Source organism: Vipera berus, assembly GCF_964194415.1.
Source record: "Vipera berus genome assembly, chromosome: 4".
Classification (NCBI taxonomy): Eukaryota; Metazoa; Chordata; class Lepidosauria; order Squamata; family Viperidae; genus Vipera; species Vipera berus.
The window spans coordinates 601,012-621,717 of record NC_138206.1 but is presented as its reverse complement, the minus strand read 5'-3'; the positions used below and the strand labels follow the sequence as shown (position 1 = coordinate 621,717).

The following is a 20,706-nucleotide window of genomic DNA, read 5'->3' as shown; positions in this document are numbered from 1 at the left end:
CCGAGTCTCCAAGTCCAGCTTCACAAGCCCCTCAGCTCCCAGCTAAGACCCCCGTCCTGGCCCCACCCAGATCTTCTCCCTGAGGAGGACCCTCCCCTGCTCCCCTGCAGGAAGCCCGTTGTGTGGCTGCAGAAGCCGAGGGCTCTGGTGGCTGTGAAGGATGCCTCGATGGAGCCTTCTCAAGGTCAGCTCCCGCCTCCCTGGGGACCAATTTGTCACTGCTGGGAAGGTCCCACCCAAGAAGGGCAGGGTCCAGGGGAGGAGACGAACGTCCAGGGCTACTTTAGGCATCATATCTGGAACTCTGAGTCCACCTCAAGAAGAACAAACCTCTCAGACACAAGCAGCCATTTCCCAGGCAGCCTCAAAAGAGAATTTAGAATAGAATAAGAGTAGAGTAGAGTAAAACAGAACAGAACAGAACAGAACAGAACAGAACAGAATAGAATAGAATAAAAATTAGAACAGAATGCAGATTTTATTTTCCTGGGCTCCAAGATCACTGCAGACGGGGACTGCAGCCAAGAAATTAAGACATTTGCTCCTGGGGAGGAAAGCCATGGCAAATCTAGACAGCACACTGAAAAGCAGAGACATCACCCTGCCAACAAAAGTGCGTATAGTCAAGGCTATGGTCTTCCCAGTTGCAATGTACGGCTGTGAAAGTTGGACCATAAGAAAGGCTGAGCACCAAAGAATTGAGGCCTTTGAACTCTGGTGCTGGAGAACACTCCTGCGAGTCCCTTGGACTCCAAGGTGATTCAACCGGTCAGTCCTAGAGGAGATCCACCCTGACTGCTCTTTAGAAGGCCAGATCCTGAAGCTAAAACTCAAATCCTTTGGCCACCTAATGAAAAGGAAGGACTCACTGGAGAAGAGCCTCATGCTGGAAAAGATGGAGGGCAAGAGAAGAGGGGGACGACAGAAAATGAGGTGGCTGGATGGAGTCACTGAAGCAGGAGGCCTGAGCTTAAAGGGACTCCAGAAGATGGTAGAGGACAGGAAGGCCTGGAGGAAGGTTGTCCATGGGGTCGCAATGGGTCGGACACGACTCCGCAGCTAACAACAACAACGAATAGAATAGAATAGAATAGAATAGAATAGAATAGAATAGAATAGAATAGAATAGAATAGAATAGAATAGAATAGAATAGAATAGAATAGGAGCTGGAAGGGACCTTGGAGGTCTTCTAGTCCAGCCCCCCTCTCAAGTAGGAGACCCTATAGCATTTCAGACAAGTGACTGTCCAGTCTCTTCTTGAAAACCTCCAGTGATGGAGCGCCCACGATTTCTGGAGGTTCCCCTGGTTAATTGTCCTCACTTCCAGGTTGCTTCTGTCCTTGGTCAGTTTCTAACCCTTGTTTCTCGTCCTTCCCTCTGGGATTCTCCCAAGGGCATCTGCTGTTTGGGGGTTCCAGAGCAGAGACTGTCTTGAGGAAGCCTCCGAGGCTTAGTGGTGGCCCCACCGCGGACGTTGGCCTGGCGCAACTGTTCTCCACCTTTTCTCCCATCTCCATCACAGACTGTCCACTTTCCTGGAGACCCTCCGAAGGCCTGGGAGCCCAAGCGCCATTTTTCCAAAGTACAACTCTCTTCTTGCAAGATTGTACTTCCTTGCTCTCTCTCTCCCTCTGCTTCACTGCATCCCACACCTACCAGCACGGAGGTTTGGAAAGGACAAAGCAAGACCTCCGAGGCTGGTTAGGGAGGCCAAAAGCAGATGTTACCAAGAAAACACAGCCAGCTGTGTAAGTTGCAGTTAGAGAAGACCCTGGAAGCTTATTGCAAGAAGACCGGTTGCTGGAAAGTAAAGCAGTGTGATATTTGGTTTGGGCGGTGATGCAAGCAGAGGCCTGGGTGGCGTCGGTCAACACCTCCACAAGGCGACTGCTGCCAATCCAAGCTGAACGGCTTCACTTGTAGGGTAAGAAATGTGTAACCAATCATAATATTACTCCTTAGAACTTCCTGTATCCTGAGGTCCTGGCACTCCGTCGCTGGAGGTTTCCGAGACAAAACTGGGCAGCCCCCGGTCTGAAGTGGTGTAGGGTCTCCTACCTTGAGCAGGCGGTTGGGCTAGATGACCTTCAAGGTCCCTTCCGGCTCTGTTACTCTGTTCTGTTTTCCTCCCCTCTCCCCGAGGACTGAGTAGGCCCTTCTCAGCCTCCCAGCTGGAAGAGGGCGTGGGACCCTCTGGGTGGCTGAGCACACAGACCCCCACCCCCAGTTGGCATTCACAACTTGTGAATGATCAACATGTAAGGGACCCCCGATATCCCTTCCGGGCCTTGGATTCTGTTTCATGCTCATTTGATGCAGCCCCCACCCCTTGTTTTTCTACAGAGATACAAATCCCCAAATCCGCTCCTGAGATAGGCTGGAGGCTGGAAAAGCTGCGAACTGAGGCTTATTCACCCAGGAGGGTTCACGGCTAATGCTTGAACTTCTTGCTCTGGGAATTCCATGAGGACGTTTCTGGGTGTCCTAGAAGAAAAGCCGGGTCAGCCACTGGCCGGCCAGACTTTCTTCCCAGAAGTGACTAAGGTTCCTCCCTAAAGGCAGGAAGGCACTGACTGGGACTTCCCCTGGCTTCCCCTTGGGGCAGGGAGAGGAATCTGGTGGGGAATAGGGGCTGGGGGACAACCCCACTTTGGCCGTGCAACTCTGAGGGAACCTCTGGGTGAGCCATCCCCGTTCCTGGGAACGTAAAGCGGATCTTGTAGCTTCCTGATCCAGCTAATCCTCCACTGTTTATTTAGCTTCGACATTTGAGTTGGATTTATTGGAAGACAAAACACCCCCCCCCCGCCATTGTCTTGGAGGAAATGCTCGGAAATGGCCTGGGATCTGGCAGTTGTCACCCAGCTGCCAACCTCCTCAGCCCTGCCCCCTTAGCAAACGCAGGAGACGACCAGCTCTGTCCCTTGGCCAGGAGCCCCTAGGACAGGGCTAGGCAACCTTGGCTCTTTTATGACTGGTGGACTTCAACTCCCAGAATTCCTGAGCCAGCATGGGAGAACTATGGCCCCTTCATGACTTGTGGACTTCAACTCCCAGAATTCCTGAGCCAGCATGGGGGAACTATGGCCCCTTCATGACTTGTGGACTTCAACTCCCAGAATTGGCTCAGCTTGGAAACCTCTCTTTCCCCTCAGCGTGGCTGGCTCAGGAATTCTGGGAGTTGAAGTCCACCAGTCATAAAAGAGCCAAGGTTGCCTACCCCTGAGCTAGGATGACCTTTCTGCAGCAGGATGTAGTAGGACAACAGGCAGAGCTGGGGGTGGGTGGAGTTAAACAGGTCACCAGCTTAGAGTCCTTAGGTGGCCACAAAGGATCCAAGTCCACTCTCCCACCCTTGAACTCCGTTGACCCTCATCTCCCACCAGTTCAGTATTGAACATTAATTGGCCAGATTTTCGTGTAATCAGCTTGAATACAGGTAGTCCTTGACTTACGACCACAATTGAGCCCAAAATTTACATTGTTAAGTGAGACATTTGTTAAGTGAGTTTTGGCCCATTTAACGACATTTCTTGCCACAGTTTTTAAATGAACCACTGCAGTTGTTAAGTTAGTATCACAGTCGTTAAGTGAATCCAGCTTCCCCTTTGCATTGGCTTGTCAGAAGGTCACAAAAGGGGGATCACATGATCCCAGGACACGGCAACGGTCATAAGTATGAACCAGTTGCCAAGCGGCCAAATTCTGATCACGTGACCATGGGAATGCAGCAATGGTCGTTAAGTGACTCAGAAGTCACTTTTTTCAGTGCAGTCATAATTTTGAACAGTCACTAAATGAAACATTGTACGTTGAGAACTATGGATAAATTTTCTGTACTGCAACTTGACTAGTGGTCCCGATCCTTTGCAGCTGACATAGGACCGCCCCTGCCCACCAGTTCTAGGGGGTCGGGATCCCCGTCTTCTTCTGCCTTGGTCACCTGCAGCCCCTCTCCTCTGCCTTGAGCAAATCCCTGCAATGGCCTGCGGGGGTCTCTCTCTCTCTCTCTCTCTCACACACACACACACACGCACACACACACACACCCCGTCTCCCACAGTCCCATGGAGGGCAGGAAGCTGATGGGAAGTTACTTGAGGAGGAGAGGAAGGAAGGAAGGAAGGAAAGGCCAGCTGGCCAGCCTGGCCTTTCCCTTCAATTTTGATCTATCTCACAGGTGAAGGGCAGCTGGTGTGCGTGTGTGTGTGTGTGTGTGTGTGTGTGTGTGTGTGTGTGTGTTTGTCAGTGTGCTCAGCCAACTGGAGGGCCCCAACTGGGAGGCTCGGCAGAGAAGAGCTTAGTCAGTCCTGAGGGTGGCGGAACCAGAACAGAACAGAAGAAGAGTTGGAGGGGACCTTGGAGGTCTTCTAGTCCAACCCCCTGCTCAAGCAGGAGAGTTTGTACCGTTCTGAAGAAACAGCTGTCCAATCTCTTCTTCAAAACCTCCCGTGATGGAGCACCCACAACTTCTGGAGGCCAGCTGTTCCAGTGGCCAATTATTCTCCCTGTCAGGAAGTTTCTCCTTGGGTCTCGGTTGGAACACAACTGCCCGACTGTGTATGGGGATTCTTAGCCCTCCAGATCATGGTTGCCTCAAAGGTCTTTTTCCAAAAAGCAACTGGAAATGTTTCTCAAAAGAAGCAGCTTTTCAGGGAAAACCCCCCCAATAAAGTCCAGTTGCCTTTTGAAAAGCCTCTTTGGGACCCCAAGTAGGAAGGCTGTGGTGGCCCAACCCCCACCGGGCACCCGGAGGCGCTGGGCTTCCCCTGTGCGAAGGGGAGCGTGGAAGACGGGTGTGAAAAAAGTGCATGTGGGTGGCACAGAGGGTGGCCAGGCCACAACCTCATCAGCACCACGGAAGGCGCAGACATTTCTTGCCCTTCTTCCTCCTTTGGAGACCTCCCTGTCCGAGCGGTCCCGTTGCGATGGCCGTTTTCTCCCGTCCCTTGGAGGGCTTCCAGGCTGGCTGACGAGGAGGAGGAGCGTTCCCAGGAGAAAGACGCAACGCAACGGAGTAATTTTGTTTGTGGCACAGAAGAGCCACAACTTCCCTGGAAATAGGAGGATAGAGGCACGAGGGAGAGGAGGGGGGGTCCCTTTGACCTCTCAGTCCTGGGGGTGAATGCAGAACTCAGCCTTTCTACCCAAAGTAGGGGTGCTCCGGACAGACCCCCCCATCATGGACTGCCCTTCCCTGCCCACCGCCACTGCCGGGTGCCTGTGGAGGTGGGAACATTTGTGGCTGCTATCTTGACTCCCCCCCCACTCCTGCGACCCCCCCCGCCAGCTGCCTTTGGCCCCTGGAGGCTGCTAATGTCCAGCGTTAGAGGCCGCCCTGCAGGGTCCCTGCCCTCCCTTCCCACCCCTGGACGGGTCCTCGAGAGCCTGTCCTGCAGTCAGCAAAGGCTGGAGTGCTGCTGCTGCTGCTGCTGCTATTTTTAAAGTGGAGGGTGGATCGCCCAAAGTCCTTGTAAGGGAGAAGGAAGAGCAGGGATTTTTCTATAAATAAATGAAAATAATGTGAACCGGAAGGGTGTCTGGGCTCCAGTTGGTAAAGCTCTGCTCCACTTGGGGCTTTCTTGGGAACTCAAAAGCTGGTTCAGGGAAAGAGCCTGGGGGTGGGCTGCCGGCTTCCTCCAGCCCCTGAGCCCCCCTGGAGGGGGGAGTTTTGGAGAAGAGAGGGGCAGAAGAGAAGGTGCAGAGGTAGCCGGAAGATCCCTGGGGGTCCCGCTTAGGAGGGGCAGCAGCTCTCGGGGGGGGGGGGATGGAGTGTAAGACCTCCTCCACCCCCAGGTACGGAGGGCTCCCTTGCCTGGAGGCTTTAATTTGCCCCCCTCCCCCCAGCAGGGAGTGGGCTCCATGGCTGCCCTTCAGAGCCCCTTCCCAGTCTAGGGTTCACGGCCTCTGCAGCTAAGGAAGTCAAAGTATTCTTCATCACGTTATCATAAAATGAATAAACAGAACAACAAGAGTTGGAAGGGACCATGGAGGTCATCTATTCCACCCCCCTGCTCAGGCAGGAAACCCTATACCATTTCAGACAGATGGCTGTATAGTCTCTTCTTTAAAACCTCCAGTGTTGGAACACCCACAACGTCTGGAGGCAAGGAGTTCCACTGGTTAATTGTTCTCACTGTCAGGAAATTTCTCCTTAGTTCCAGGCTGCTTCTCTCCTTGATGGGTTTCCATCCGCTCCTCCTTGTCTTGCCTTCAGGGGCTTTGGAGAACAGCTTGACCCCCAACTCTTCTTTGGGGCAGCCCCTGAGATACTGGAACCCTGCTATCATGTTCCCCCTCGCCCTTCTCTTCATGTCACACCTCTGCTCCGTGAGCTGCATTGGTTGCCAGTTGTCTTCCGGGTGAGATTCAAGGTGCTAGTAATGGTGTTTAAAGCCCTACATGGCAGGGGTCCGGAGTACCTTAGGGAACACCTGCTGCCGGCGTCTACTTCCCTCCGCCCTGTGCGTTCCCACAGAGAGGGCCTCCTCAGGGTGCCTCCGGTCAGAGAATGTCGACTGGTGGCCCCCAGGGGGAGATCCTTCTCTGTGGGCGCCCTGGAGCTATGGAACCAGCTATCGGTTGAGCTCCGGACGGCACCCGATCTTCGCTCCTTTCGCCGCGAGCTAAAAACATACTTGTTCGAGCAAGCCGGCCTGGCCTGAGGGGGGATTAGTGGGGTCTTTTTACTATTTTTATTGGGGTTTTTACCATGTATTAATTGTATTTTTATTGGGCATGTATTTAATTATCTTTTATTTTTTGTAAATCTCTGTGTTTTATTCTTGCCCTGTACACCGCCCTGAGTCCTTCGGGAGAAGGGCGGTATAGAAATATTAATAAATTAAATTAAATTAAATTAAATTAAACTAGACAGACCCAATTCCAGCAACTGTTCCTTATGTGTTTTAGTCTCCAGGCATTTCATCATCTTAGTTGCTCTTCTCTGCACTTTTTCCAAAGTTATAGTGCGGCGACTGAAACCTTAAGTCAGCCTCAAAGGGGCTACAAGACCCAATTGAATCCCACAGCAAACCAGAGGAGTATTTTCAAGGCTAGCCTGACTCCCCAAAAGCTGGGATGGGGGGACACCGAGTTTCAGGAGGGCCTTCTCAAACGTGGTGGGCTAAGTTCTCCATCAGTCTGTCATGTAGGAAAGTTATGACAGACGAGTTTCTATAGACTTTTCTAGAAACCCTTCGTTTGGTATTCTGTTCTTCCTTAAAGTTTCAGCGTCAGGGCAATCCAGACCCTCAGAATTTCCGACCGTGAAATCCTGCTTTTCTTCCTTGTAAAAATGTTGGACATTCTCTGCCGAATCTGCTGGGTCTTCAGGCCGTAGACGATGGGATTAAGGAGAGGTGGGACCACAATGCAGATATTGGCCGTCGGCAGGTGGACCAGAGAGTGCTGGTGCTTCCCGTACCGATGGAGCAAACTGACGCAGATCATGGGGATGTAAAAAATGAGGATGGCACAAACGTGGGAGACACGGGTGTTCAGGGCCTTGAGACGCCCTTGGCGGGATGCCATGCCTAGAACCGTCTTCAAAATCACAACGTACGAGGCAAGGATGATGACCACATCAAACCCCAACGTAAAAATGATAACAACCAAACCATACAAGATATTGACCTTAATGTCTGCACAGGCCAGCTTCATTACGTCAGGATGGAGACAGTAGGTGTGAGAAAGTCTCCTGGATTTGCAGAAATGTAGACGCTTAATCAGAAAGGGAAGCGGGAAGCAGACAGAGATACATCTAACTGCAGCGGCCACTCCTATTTTTGCCACAAGGGTGTTCGGGAAGAGAGTTCGGTATCTCAGTGGCTCACGGATTGCAACCACGCGGTCAAAGGCCGTGGCCACCAGAATGCCAGACTCCAGCCAGTGAAAGGCATGGATGAAGAACATTTGGGTGATGCAAGCATTAAATGTGATGTCCTTGGAGTCAAACCAGTAAACGCTCAGCGTGGTTGGGAAGGTGGACATGGAGAGTCCCAGATCTGAGCAGGCCAGGATGGAAAGAAAGATGTACATGGGTTCGTGAAGGCTTCGGTCGGTCTTGATGACAAAGAGAATGAGGCTGTTTCCAAGCAGTGTGGAGACGGAGAGCAGCAACAGAAGGAAGGCCATCCAAGCATTCTTCTCCACCCCAGGAATTCCAGTCAGGACAAAGCTTGGCCGGTTCAGGCTGCTGTCGTTGAACATTGTGGCAGCTGGCGCGCTTCCTACAGGAACACCTGATACAGCCACGTTAGGAAGCCACGGAGGTGAATAAAGACTGTTATGTACTTTGGAAAATATCTGCAGTCATTTGAAGTAGGTGAATGTTTGAGTTTACTCAGGCAGGCTGGAACACGAGAGCTTACAAACCAATTTAAAGAATGGAGCTCAGCCTGATCCTTTGTTCAGTTGTGTCCTCCCATGTCATCAGTGTGTCCTCTTCTTACTCTAAAATGTACTCCCGTTCCTTTTCTTGCTTCTCGGCATCATGAGGAACCTCGAGACCTCAACATTTTGGGACTCCTGGTGGCTTTGAGTTTGGACTCAGAGTTTAAAGACTTCCTCTTTTAGCTAGGAATCAATCGGGGGTCTGTAGACTGCCATCCCATAGCTCTCCTCTGTAGAGAAAACATACCAGATCCATTAGCTGCTCCTCATAAGGACTTGGTTTCCAGACCCTCATTTAGGTCAGAACAACCAGGTTGGAAGGGACCTTGGGGGGGGTCTTCTAGTCCAACCCGCTGCTCAGCAGGAGACCGTATCAGTTGTCCAATCTTTTATTGAAAACCTCCAGTGATGGAGCACCCACAACTTCTGCAGGCAAGGTGTTCCACTGGTGAATTGTTCTCTTCTTGCTGGCTGGCCTGGCTCTAAACGTGATCTGTCCTGGATGCCACCGTTCAAAAAGGGCAGCCAAGCAGGACCGCAAGTGTGGTCTGACCCACACAGAGTAGAGAACGACAATTACTTCCTACGGTCTGAACTTTATGTCCTATTAATGTACCCAAAGACAGCATTAGACTGTTTAGCAGCTGCGTCATGCTGGTGGGTTATGTTTAACTTTGGCTAAACGCACCGAGATCTCTTTCACATGGACCAGTGCCCAGACAGGGACCTTCCCCCCACCCCCAGACTCCTGCTTCCATTTTATCCTATCCAAATGCAAAAGCCCAGGCTCTACACAAGGCTGCTCATTAAGAGAATTTGGAAGTCCCAAAGGTGGGACTTGCTTCATTTTTCTCCTTGAAGACGTTTCGCTTCTCATCCAGGAATCTTCCTGGATAAGAAGGAATATATGTCTTCAAGGAAAAAAATAAAGTCCGGTTGCCTTTTGGAAAAAACTCCTTTGGGACAACCACGACCCGGATGATTGAGAATCTCCGTAGACATATAGCCTTGAGAAGCTTCACCTGGTCTACAACACAGTCTCCTGTACAGTTTTGGGCACACCACGGTATCCCTACGTTAACTCACTGCTCCGTGGCTGCACTGGCTCCCGGTGGGCTTCTGGATGCAGTTCGAGGTGCTGGTGTCCCTTTTACAGCCCCACAAGGCGGCTTCTGGTCTCTGCCCACCCCACCAGACCTGTAGGCAGGGCAGGCGTGCTCTGGGTTCCTTTGGCGAAGCTGAAGCATCCAGCAGGAGCTTCTTTTCTTTTGTGGCACCCGCCTGATAGAATAACTTCCCTCTGAACAGCCGACAGCCCTGACCCTCTTGGCCCTTCAGATGTCCTGGGATGTTGGTGGATCCGGAATGCGAGCACTTGCTTTATTTTGCTAAGGAAAGGTTTAAGGGGCTTTTAGAATTGGTCCTATTGTGTTTTTATCATTTTGGTTGCCATCCAGAATTATGAGGCGTATTTTTTCTTCCCCCCCCCCTTTTTCTTTCTTTCTTTCTTTCCCTCTCTCTCTCTTTTTCTCTCTCTTTCTTTTTCTTTCTTTTTCTCTCTTTCTCTTTTATCTCTCTCTTTCTCTCCTTTCTCTCTCTTTCTCTTTCTCCCTCTTTCTTTCTTTCTTTCTTTCTTTCTTTCTTTCTTTCTTTCTTTCTTTCTTTCTTTCTTTCTTTCTTTCTTCTTTCTTTCTTTCTCTTCCCCCTCTCTCTTTCTCTCTCCTTTTCTCTCTCTCTCTCTCTCCCTACTACCTATCATAAATGAATTCCACCTTATATATTTCAGCCCACAACCTGAGCTGATCTAGACATTTTCAATTTTTCACTTCTCATCCTGTCTCCTGTAATGTCTAGAGGCCTCTCTGGGTCACCTGCAAATTGGCTTTGTTCATTGGCTGCATTTAATGCAGCCTCCGTTCGCGAGATTGAGATAATGCGTGGCAATAACTCCCACTCCTGGGTGAAAAACAGACATTAAAACCTTAAAAAACTGCTCAGATTTTACCTTCAAACTTTAAGATGTGTGGACCAATTCCCAGATCTGCTCAGTCCGCCAGTAGGTTGAGGAGGACAGGTCAAACACTTAAATTAAGTGGATATCAAGAAATAATCCATGATTGAGGATATGAATTCTACTGATGATTTGCAGAGATATTCTAATCCAGGGGTCCTCAAACCTGACCCTTTTATGACTTGTGGACTTCAAGAATTCCTGGCTGAGGAATTCTGGGAGTTGAAGTTCACAAGTCATAAAAGGGCCAGGTTTGAACACCCCTCTTCTAATCTATCTTGGCCAACCATGTGACCTGCCACGCGAAGCAGCGCAGTCCTAACACATGGGTGTTTCTTTGGTGAAACTTGCTTTGATTCTGCTTGGCGGGCAGGAGAGCAGCAGCAGCAGCCACAACCGGAGGGCCTCTGGTGCCCCCTGCTGGCAACAGAAGGGACTCGCTCTCAGGGAAAACTTCTCAGCGAGGGGGGGAGTCATCCTGGACCTGCCCTGGCAAGAGAGATGGAGGGGTTTGTTAGAATATGTAGAATAGAATAATATTAGAATAGAACAGAATAGAATAGAGCTGGAGTAAGTAAAAGGGAAAGGAGTAAAAGGGAAGGAGGAGGAAGAGGCATTTGAACACCCTGGTGGGTGCCTCTTGGCTCTCCTACCATCCTGTAGGAGATAGAGGAGCGTAGCCAGCCCTACCAACAGGCTGAAGGAACAGCTTCTATCCGTGGGCTGTCAGGCTCCTGAACGGGAAACAACGCTACGTATGATTGACTTGCGAGGCCGGTGTGTGGTGCCATTAGCTCACACGGTGTAACAAGATGGTGGGTTTGTTGTCACTGAGTTGTGGTGGTGGGGGGGCACGAAGGGAGGCTCAGCCAATCTCACTGTACACAAGTTGTACTTAGGTAATAAAGGTTCATCCATTCATTCAGAAGTAAAACAGGAGAACCGTCAAGGGATCACTGACAGTGGGAGAGCAACTTCATCGATCCAATGACCAAAGGGAGTCGGGAGGCTTCGGCCTTTTCCCCGCCTGGCTCCGAGGAGGCCTCTTCTGGCTGGGCACGACTCCCCTAGGAGAACAACGGGAGAATTGGGGCTCCCAGCGGCCGCTGGCTCCTTTGGCTGAAGCTGGGAGAGGCTTCTAGACCCCCCCAGTGGCGGCTCAGCTCCAGGAGAGGGGGGCCTCGGGGCCAGGAAAGGGGTCTTCTTTAGCATGACGGCAGAGTTTTTATACTGCAGTGTTATAAAAGGGAAGTAGTACATTATATTGTTTGGAAACACTGGTTATCCATATATGTGTTGAGGAAAGATTGTTAGCCCTGTAAACAGTTTGAACCATTCAGGATACAAATAAAAAAAAGATTATCTATCTTAGTTAATAAAAACAGGATTATTAAGGTTTTTTTTTCAGTCAAAATTGAATGCAATGCAGGAAGTCCTCAACTTAGAACTTTTTGTTTAGTAACCGTTGGAAGTTACAAAGGCATTGAAAAAAGTGATTTGTGACAATTTTTCACACTTGACGACTGTTGCAGGGTCCCCCACGGCCACGTGATCAAAATTCAGATGCCTGACAACTGGCTCCTATTTATGACGGTTGCGCTGTGGCCGCGAGATCCCCTTTTGTGACCTGAGAAGCAAAGTCCATGGGGAATTCAAATTCCCTTAGCAACCATGTTACTAATTTAACAAACTCGATGCTTCATTTAACAACTGTGGCAAGGAAAGTCATAAAATGGGGAAAAATTCACTTAACAAATGTCTCACTTAACAACATAAATTTTGGGGTCAATTATGGTCATAACCTGAGGCCTGCCTGTTCTAAATAACTGCTGCGAGTTTCATTAAATATTTGTTGTACAGCACAATAAAGCTGACATCTTAAGCTCGTTACTTAATATTAAGATCTCCGTTGCATTCTATTTTTTACGCATATTGAAAAAGAAAAGTTAAAGCAAATTTGACTGCAATTAAAGTACCAATAGATTTAAAAAAGAAAAAATGGTGGAAAGAAGAAAGACTTTGCAGTTTCTGACTTCCTCTTTCTGCTTCTACTAATTCAGTTTTATAAACATTTGCGCCCCTTAGAAGTCAACCATTCTTGCTTAAATTTGGTTAAACTTCTATTGTGAATATATACCGTACTGTCAGATATTTTCAGAATTGTGTTTTTCTTTCAACATTGGGCAACATTTATCACAAACAAAACCAATTTAAGTTAAAGATAAAAATAGAAAAGTGGAAAAAAATAAAGAGAAAAAGAAAGGAAGAAGAATGTGGTTTCTGATCAATAAAAATAATCTTCCATGAGATTTCCAACATTTATTACTTTATGATTTATCTGTTATTATTGATAGAATTGCATACTCTCTATAGAATATTTTGTACCGCTTTTAGCTTGGTGTAAATTTTATAGATTATATTCCATAATTCTTAACAGAATCACAAAGTTGGAAGGGGCCTTGGAGGTCTTCTAGTCAACCCCCCCCTAAAGCAGGAAACCCTACACCATTTCAGATAGGCCCAGTCTCTTCTTAAAAGCCTCCAGTGATGAAGCACCCACAAGTTGGGAGGGAGGCAGCCCAACTTCACAACCCCCCCTCCAATTCCAAAACTGGAAGCAGCAGCCACCTCCAGGATGTACGTGTAACACCCGTGCAGGAACTCTTGTTGTGCAAAGGTTGTGAGTGGGAGAATTCAGGCGGGTAATTGGAGGAACACCTGAGGGCTTATGGGTATAAGCACCGGCCATTACCTGTAGCTGGGCAGTTGTTTTCTTGAGACAATAAGGAGATGCTTTGACGCCGTGTCGCTTCTTGCCTATTAACTTAACCCACTACAGTCGGCTTTCAAGCCTAAGGCGGGACTAGAACTCCCCGTCTCCTGGTGATGGGCCCAAAGTGCATCAGCAGCAAAATTGCCATTCTTGAATACCGGAGAACATGCCTGGATGCTCTTGTGTGTGGCTTCTTGCAAGTACCTGTAAGGAATCTATGGCATCCCTCCCCCCACACACACACAAACCGGTCTGCTCAGCTCTCTCCGTCTCTGCAGGAGGATTTGTAGCTGACCGGCCATCTGGACCGAAGCCCTTCTGGGGTCTCTACATCAGGGGCTCCTAACCAGGGGTGCTTGCCTGCCCCCCCGGGGTACGAAACGATATTCCAGGGGGTGCAAAAACCTGGGTTTTCAAAATTATAGTGTACGCATAATTTGTTGCCGTTATTTCAAACTTCTGCAAGGGGTGCGAGAAGTGTTCCAGGGCTGCGGGGTATAGAAAAGGTTGGGAGCCGCTGGTCCCCGTCTCCCTTACAGCCTGGGGTGGACAACTGGGCACTGAGGGCAGGAGGAGGGCAGGGCCTGGGCAAAGCAGGGCAAGACGGACCTCTCCCTTGCCAGGATGAGGAAGCTCCGGGCCTGCCAATGTCTCCCGTCTGCCCTTCCTTCCTTCCACGTGCCTCGCACGGAGGACTCAGTTGAGGCTGGCGGCCGCTGGCTGTCCCCGGTCAAGCCGCCCATCGGGGATCTGCACAGTTCCCACCTCTGCAGGCAGCAACCGGGACCCCTTCCTGCCTCTCCACTTGCAGCCTCTGCCGATGGGCCTCTCTGGGCAATGTCTGGAGCCGACCAACCCTCCATTTTGGGGGGGAAAGGGGAGCAACCGGCTGCAGGGCAGGTGGGGACTGATCCTCCTGGCAGTGAAGGGCCAAGCCTGGTCCACATGGCCCATAATAGCCAAGCCTGGCCCGACGGCCGGTCAAGCACCCCCTTAAATCACACCACCACCCATCCTCCACCCTCCTAAAGGATACATGCTGGCTTTGCAGAGGATCAAAGATACGGGGGGTCCGCGACTTACGACCACAACTGGGCTCAAAATTTATGTTGCAAAGCGAGGCATTTGTTATGACTTTTGCCCCGTTTTACAACTTTTCCTGCCACCTTTTTAAAGTGAATCGCTGCAGTTGTTAAGTAACAGGGTTGTTAAGTGAATCTGCCTTCCCCATTGACTGCTTATCATTGACAGAAGACGGTCACATGACCCCGGAACACGGTGACCGTCATAAATTTCATGACCCAAATTGGGGAAAATCTTCAGTGCTGATGTGAAAAATGGTCGTAAGTCACAACTGTTTAGTTCTGCCTTCGGCTTGAAACAACCACATTACTAATTCAGCGATTCACTTAACAACGGTGGCAAGGAAGATCGTAAAATGGGGCAAAACTCACTTAGCAACTATCTCATTTAGCAACAGAAATCTGGGGCTCCATTGTGGTTGTAAGCCAAGGACCACCTGTAAAAATCTGGCCGATGTGTCGGTCTATCGCCAGCTCCCCAAAAGCAAGCCTTGTGCAGTTCTTGGAAAAATAAGAGGCCTCCTTCAACCCCACAACCACAGCTTTCCAGGAGGTTGGTCTTCCGCCCTGGCACTGGGGAGGGGGGCAGAAGTAGCACACACCCCCGTTCTGGGGCAGGGATGGAATGGGCTGAGGTGGGGAGGGGCGGGAGGGGACGTCCCAAGAAGCCATGCGGACCTTGAAGAAGACAACAAACTTTATTATTATTAAATGCAAAACTGTTAAGGAAATGGCGCCATTGTGCCTAATGGAAGAGGGTAAACACAAAGCCACAACAAAAAGGCTTGGAAAGGAAGGAAAGATTCCCTGGGTGGAGGAAAGCAGCCGGCATTCGTCCAGGGGGGTTCTGCTCCTCCCACCCACCCCCCAGGCTGTGAAGGGCCGAGGCTGGCTCTCCCCGGGGCCACACAGCGGCAAGCGAGGTGAGCGGGAGGCGCCCTGGGGCCGGCTGGGGGACCCGAGGCCGCCAGAGGAGGGAGACTGGCGTCCGGTGGGTGGCACAGCAGGAGCAGCCCTTTGGGCGCAAAAGGGCGAGGCCGGTCAGCCTCCTGGCAGCGGCCAGGACAACCCTGGATAACGGAGAGCAGCTCTGGCCAGCCGGCGGCAGATCTGGCACGGTGAGAAGGAACTGGGGAGAGGCAGGACCAGCAAGGAAACTGCTTGCCTTCCCTGCCCCAGACACAATGTACGCCCTGGGAAATGGGGAGGGGGCGCCCCAGAGAGAGCAACACGGAGAGAGAGTACACGGGAACCCTGGGAGGTGGGGCTCCTGCCCCCCCCCACCTCCCGCAGCCTCCGGAGGACGTCCGTCTTCCCTCTCCCGGCCCAGAACTGGAGCGGCTGAACTGGCTGGCCGAAGGCGCCATCACTTATGGCTGCCCACTCGGCTGCAGAGGTGCGACAGTTGACTCTGGAAGGAGAGGAACCGAGGCCGGTGGTCAGAAGGGACCCCCCCCAGAGGAAATAGCCCAGATGGCCTTCCCCCCCCCCCCCGCAGGGCTGAAAGGAGCTCTCCCCTTGCTGACTCCTCCCGGGAGGGGCCAGGATGGAGAGCTCCCCCACCCCCGCTCAGGATGGAAAGCTGTGCAGGGGGGGGGGACGCAGCCTGGGCCCACTCAGGGAGGAGACGTCCCAGCAAAGGCCTCCTCCCCTTCCCCCCCCCAGCAGAGCTGCCCCCCACCTGCCAACCCGCAGAGGCCTTTTCTAGCCCTGCAGGCTCCGCCTCTGCCTCGCACCCGATTCCTTCCCAGCCTCTCCGGGGGCCCCGAAGTGGAGCCGGCCCCAGCCCTGCCGGTCCCTGTGGCCGAGCTGGCGGCCTTGCCTGCCCCCTTTTATTTTGTGCTGTTATTTCATGGCTTCGTGGAGGTTTTTGCCTCTGCAGGAGGGCTGGCTGTCCGGAGTCAGGGGGTGCTTGGGCATGGGGAGGCCAACTGTCTCTCCAGGGGGACCCCCGGCATTCGGGAAGGCTGGTCGACCCGGACCAGGCTCCAAGGAGCCCAGACAGGGGGAGGCCGCCGGCCCCCCAGGAAGAACAGAGAAAGAGCCAGACCCACCGACAGCTTCTTCACGCTGCCCAGGGCCTGGGCGTTCAGCCCTCTCAGGTCCTTCTCTGAGAGCTCGCTGGCCCTGATCCGCATGTTCTGTGCAGAGGAGAAAGGGCCGTTAGTCTGGAGTGGGACCCAGGCTTTCCTGGGGGTGAAACAAGCCCACCAACCCACCCCCCCCACAATGAATGCAGGAGCCACAAGGACCCCCGGCCCGTGCCCACTTGAAGCTGCCACCTCTGTGTTGAGAAAGAGAAGCCCCCATCCTGGAGAGAGGCGAGAGGGCAAAGGTGGCTTCCACGCTGCCCCCTCCCCCCCTGCAAGCGCCCGCAGACCCTTACCTCTCCTCCGCCCAGGGGCACCGTGAGGAAGACCTCGCTCCTGTCTGCCAGGGGGCTGCCGTTCGCCGAGATGCTGAAGACCCGCTCGTGGGCGGCAGGGGCCCGCAGGCCGGGCGTCTTGAAAACACTGCGGGCAGAAGCCGACAGGTGGTCGGTCAGGCGGCCAGCCCTCCCCAGAGCTTCCCCCAGCCCCGCACCGGAGGCCTGCCTGCAGAGGGGCTCACCTGGAGTCAAACTTCCCAGCAGGTGTGAGCAGAGGAGTGGCAGCTTTTGTGGGGTTCCCTTGGCCGGCCGGAGTGACGGGGTTCACTTTGGTGAGCCTGCTAAAATACCACAGCAGCAGCCGTCAGTGGCCCATTTGGGACTTCAAGCCGGCGGCCAGAGCTCTAGACTGGAATTCCTGGCCTGAAGGGACCTTGAGGGCATCAAGACCACCCCCTTGCTCAGCACGCCATTCCAATTACGGCACCTCGAGGGACAAGCCAGGGAAGATAAGCCCCCCACCTCCCTAGACCGCTAGTCTCATGAACGGGACTCCTGTGATTTAAATGACAAATTTCGTCCTCCCCTCTGGAAGAAAAGAGACCACGGCAGGCATCTTAGTGCCGGGAGGCACCTTGGGGGGCGGTGGGGGGGGTCTTCTCTCCCGACTCTGCTCTGCCCACTGCAGAGAAATGCCTGCCCAAACTCTTCTGGAAAACCTCCAGGGATGGAGGAGGCGCTGCTCCCTTGCACAAGGGCTCCAGAGACGGGAAATTCCTCTCCGATCCCAGCCTGGGTCTCTGGGTGTCCAAGCGTGGCCACCGGAACTGCTGCAGTTGTGGTGGCTGGCTGGGGAACTCTGGGAGTTGAAGTCCATATGCCTTCAGCTTCCCAGGCCTTACAAGCTCCCTCGCCCCTTCCTGCTATCGCGTCCCCTCCTTTGAGCCTGGAGTTCCTTTTCCTGGGATTTCGCCTCCGAGGCCCTCCCCACCCCCCTTGTCCTGCCCTGCCCTCTCGCCAGCTCCTCAGCCTTTTCGTGTTGTGGAGACCAGCACCCCATCTCGGGGGGGGGGGGGAGTCTGACCAGGGCAGTGTAAAGCAGCAGTAGCCCTTCCCCTATTCCTCTCTCACGCAGCCCAGGAGCGCGCTGGCTTTTTAGGCAGCTGCAGCACACTGCACCCCTGTGGTCTTCCAGGACCCCCAGATCTCCTCTGGAGGAGTTTCCAAAGCGCCGTGGTGTCCCCCCTCAGGGGTCTCCCTGAAGGACAACCCACCCGGCGTCTCCTTCACCTCCGTTCGCAGGGCTTGCTTCAACCTGCTTCAGTCTCCTACAGAGGAGAGTATTTTTAGCTCAGGGTCGTTCTGTGGATTCCCCAGCTGGGTTGCTGACTGCCCGTTACCTTTTAGAGAAATGCTTGGATCGGGTTGAAGGGGGCCGGGTCCTCTTGGAATTCGGAGGCCCTTTGCTGGTGGTCTGCGCCTGGAAGGCAGAAGGGGGTGTGACTCTGCCCGCCTTCGGCCACAGGCCCTTTGCTGTGCCAAGCCCCAACCTCTTTTGAGGCCGTAGGTCACCGGTCCATCCGCCCGCCCAGTTCATTCATTCGGAATAGAGCGGGAGGTCCTCTAGTCCAGCCCCCTGCTCAGGCAGGAGACACCATCCATACCATTTCAGACAAGTGGTTGTCCAAGCAATTCTCGAAAACCCACAACTTCTGGAGGCAGGTTGTTCCACTGGCTAATTGGACCGAGATGCCCTACGTAGTCACTCATGCGCTCGTGACCTCCCGTTTGGACTACTGCAATGCTCTCTACATGGGGCTGCCCTTGAGGACCACTCGGAGGCTTCAACTGGTGCAGAATGCGGCTGCGCGAGTTGTGATGGGGGTCTCCCGATACTCCCATGTAACACCTCTACTCCGCGAGCTGCATTGGCTTCCGGTTGCCCTCCGGGTGAAATTCAAGGTGCTGGTGATGACCTATAAAGCCCTACATGGCTTGGGTCCGGGATATCTGAGGGAACACCTGCTGCCGGCATCAAGTTCCCTTCGTCCAGTGCGCTCCCATAGGGAGGGTCTTCTCAGGGTGCCACCGGTAAGAGATTGCCGGCGGGTAACACCCAGGGATAGGGCTTTCTCAGTGGGGGCGCCTGCCCTTTGGAACCAGCTGCCAGTGGAGCTGAGGACTGCCCCCGACCTCCGTTCATTCCACCGGGGCCTGAAGACCTGGCTCTTCGAGCTCTCTGGCCCAGGCTGAGGATTAATTTATTTTAATTGGGGTTTTATTTATACAGGGATAAATTTAATCTTTTTTAAACTTGGTTTTTAACTTTTGTATTTTTGGTTTTTAATTACCCTGTAAACCGCCCTGAGTCCTCTGGGAAAGGGCGGTATATAAATGTAATAAAATAAATAAATAAATAAATAAATAAATTGTTCTAACTGTCAGGGAAATCCCTCCTTAGTGCCAGGTTGCTCCTCTCTTTGGTTAGTTTCCCTCCGTTGCTTCTTGTCCTGCCTTCTTCGGGCGCTTTGGGGAATAGCTTGACTCCCTCTTCTTTGGGGAAGCCCCTGAGATACTGGAAGGCTGCTATCGTGTCCCCCCTGGTCCTTCTCTTCTCTAGAATAGCCATACCCCAATCCTGCAACCGTTCATTTTTCATCCTTCTGCTGTCTTGTTACCCATTAACGTCCTATTGCTGGGACTTGGCAGAGAAAGACCCGTTCTCAGACAGAACCTTCTGGGCTTCGGGTGCAGCCCCCCCCCCGAGGGCTGCCTGCTTCCTTAAGACAGAGAAAGCGCTCGGCAGGCAGGGGTCCGGAGGGGAGCCGCGAACTTGTACCTTCCCTGCCTTCTGGTGTGCCACGTCCAGATCAGCCTGGTCCTCCTGCCTGGACTTCTTGACCGCAGGCAGCAGAGACGTCTCCATTTCTTCGTCGATGGTCTCAATGTCCTGCTTGGCTATGGGGGGGGAGGGGAACACAAACTCTTGGAGGAAGGGGGCGAGACAGGCGGGCTGGTGGGGGCAGCTGGGAAATGCTCGCTTCTCAGCTGGCTCCATCACAGCTTCTAGGGCAGGGGTAGGCAACCTTGGCTCTTTTACGACTCGTGGTCCCCTCTTTCTGGATTTTCTCAGGGTCAAAATCCAACCAGAAATGAAAGGCAGCATGTCAGGAGGAAGCCCAAATGTTTCTGTGGGTCCTTCCCAACCTCAACTGTCCATGCTCAGAGTCAAAAAGGCGCCATCCATCATCTGAAGGAACATGCCAGGTGGGAAGACGAGCCAGCTGCCTCCGTGCAGGTGGTCAGAACCCAGCTGGCTGGCGCTGGACGTTCCCGGGTGAAATGCCCATTGACAAGGCAACTTCAGTGGAGGGAGAAGACCCCAGACGACAGTCTTTTTCTCTGGTGTGGAGCTAGCTCGCCCCCTGTGGTGCACATTGGGAAATGCACATGCTTGAATAGCAGGCAATCAAGCTATTACTCTGCATTAGCATGGTTGTCTCCTGGCTAATGTAACATCACCGTACGCTAAATGAATAATAAACGACTTAAAATGGGGTTGATCTTCAAGGTCTCACTGCTTTAATGTTCACAAGATTCACAGATTCAATGGTATTAAACAAGGATGCCAACAGCTCTGAGTACAATCCAAAGCAAAACTCAGGGAATCATTTTTTCAAAGAATGTTTATTGGAGAGAAGACACCTGGAGGACAATAGCTTAGAGAAGATCCCCCTTGACCCACCAGATCCCACTTGGGACCAATAACTTATGAGGTGCTACAAAAAGCATGGAGGGGTGGGTAAAAGTGGGAGGGGCTGAGTCCAGGGAGGGAGGAGGGAGGGCCAGGCGGGGGCCAGGCAGGGGGGTCTCCCCAGAAGTTCTGCTTCAGGAGGAAGAAAGCGGAGACTCCTTCAGGGAGGACAAGGAGCGATGGGGGAGTCCAGTAGGGCAGCCCCAAGCCCAAGTGCTACTGCTACTGCTAAGCTTGTAAGCCGCCCTGAGTCTTCGGAGAAGGGCGGGATATAAATGGAATTAAAATTAAATTAAATTAAGTGGGAAAGTCTTTTGGAGAGT

At 52.4% G+C, this 20,706-nt stretch overlaps 2 protein-coding genes across 2 annotated transcripts; both read right to left on the bottom strand.

Annotated features, from left to right (window-relative positions):
• Positions 1-7,254: 7,254 nt before the first annotated feature.
• Positions 7,255-15,628, bottom strand: LOC308668025 (olfactory receptor 51H1-like; the record flags this gene model as incomplete). The annotated part of the gene is given in 5 exon segments (XM_081327685.1): positions 7,255-7,278; positions 7,280-8,244; positions 11,368-11,473; positions 15,122-15,371; positions 15,546-15,628. Coding segments are annotated over 5 exon segments (1,428 nt in total).
• Positions 14,941-19,726, bottom strand: LOC308667843 (borealin-like). The gene is made up of 6 exons (XM_081327374.1): positions 19,469-19,726; positions 18,030-18,109; positions 16,872-16,970; positions 16,648-16,774; positions 16,316-16,402; positions 14,941-15,672 (listed from the first exon to the last, which is right to left on the bottom strand). Exons 1-6 carry the CDS (start codon positions 19,685-19,687, stop codon positions 15,628-15,630), a joined length of 657 nt encoding a protein of 218 aa, XP_081183500.1. The 5' UTR covers positions 19,688-19,726; the 3' UTR covers positions 14,941-15,627.
• Positions 19,727-20,706: the final 980 nt, after the last annotated feature.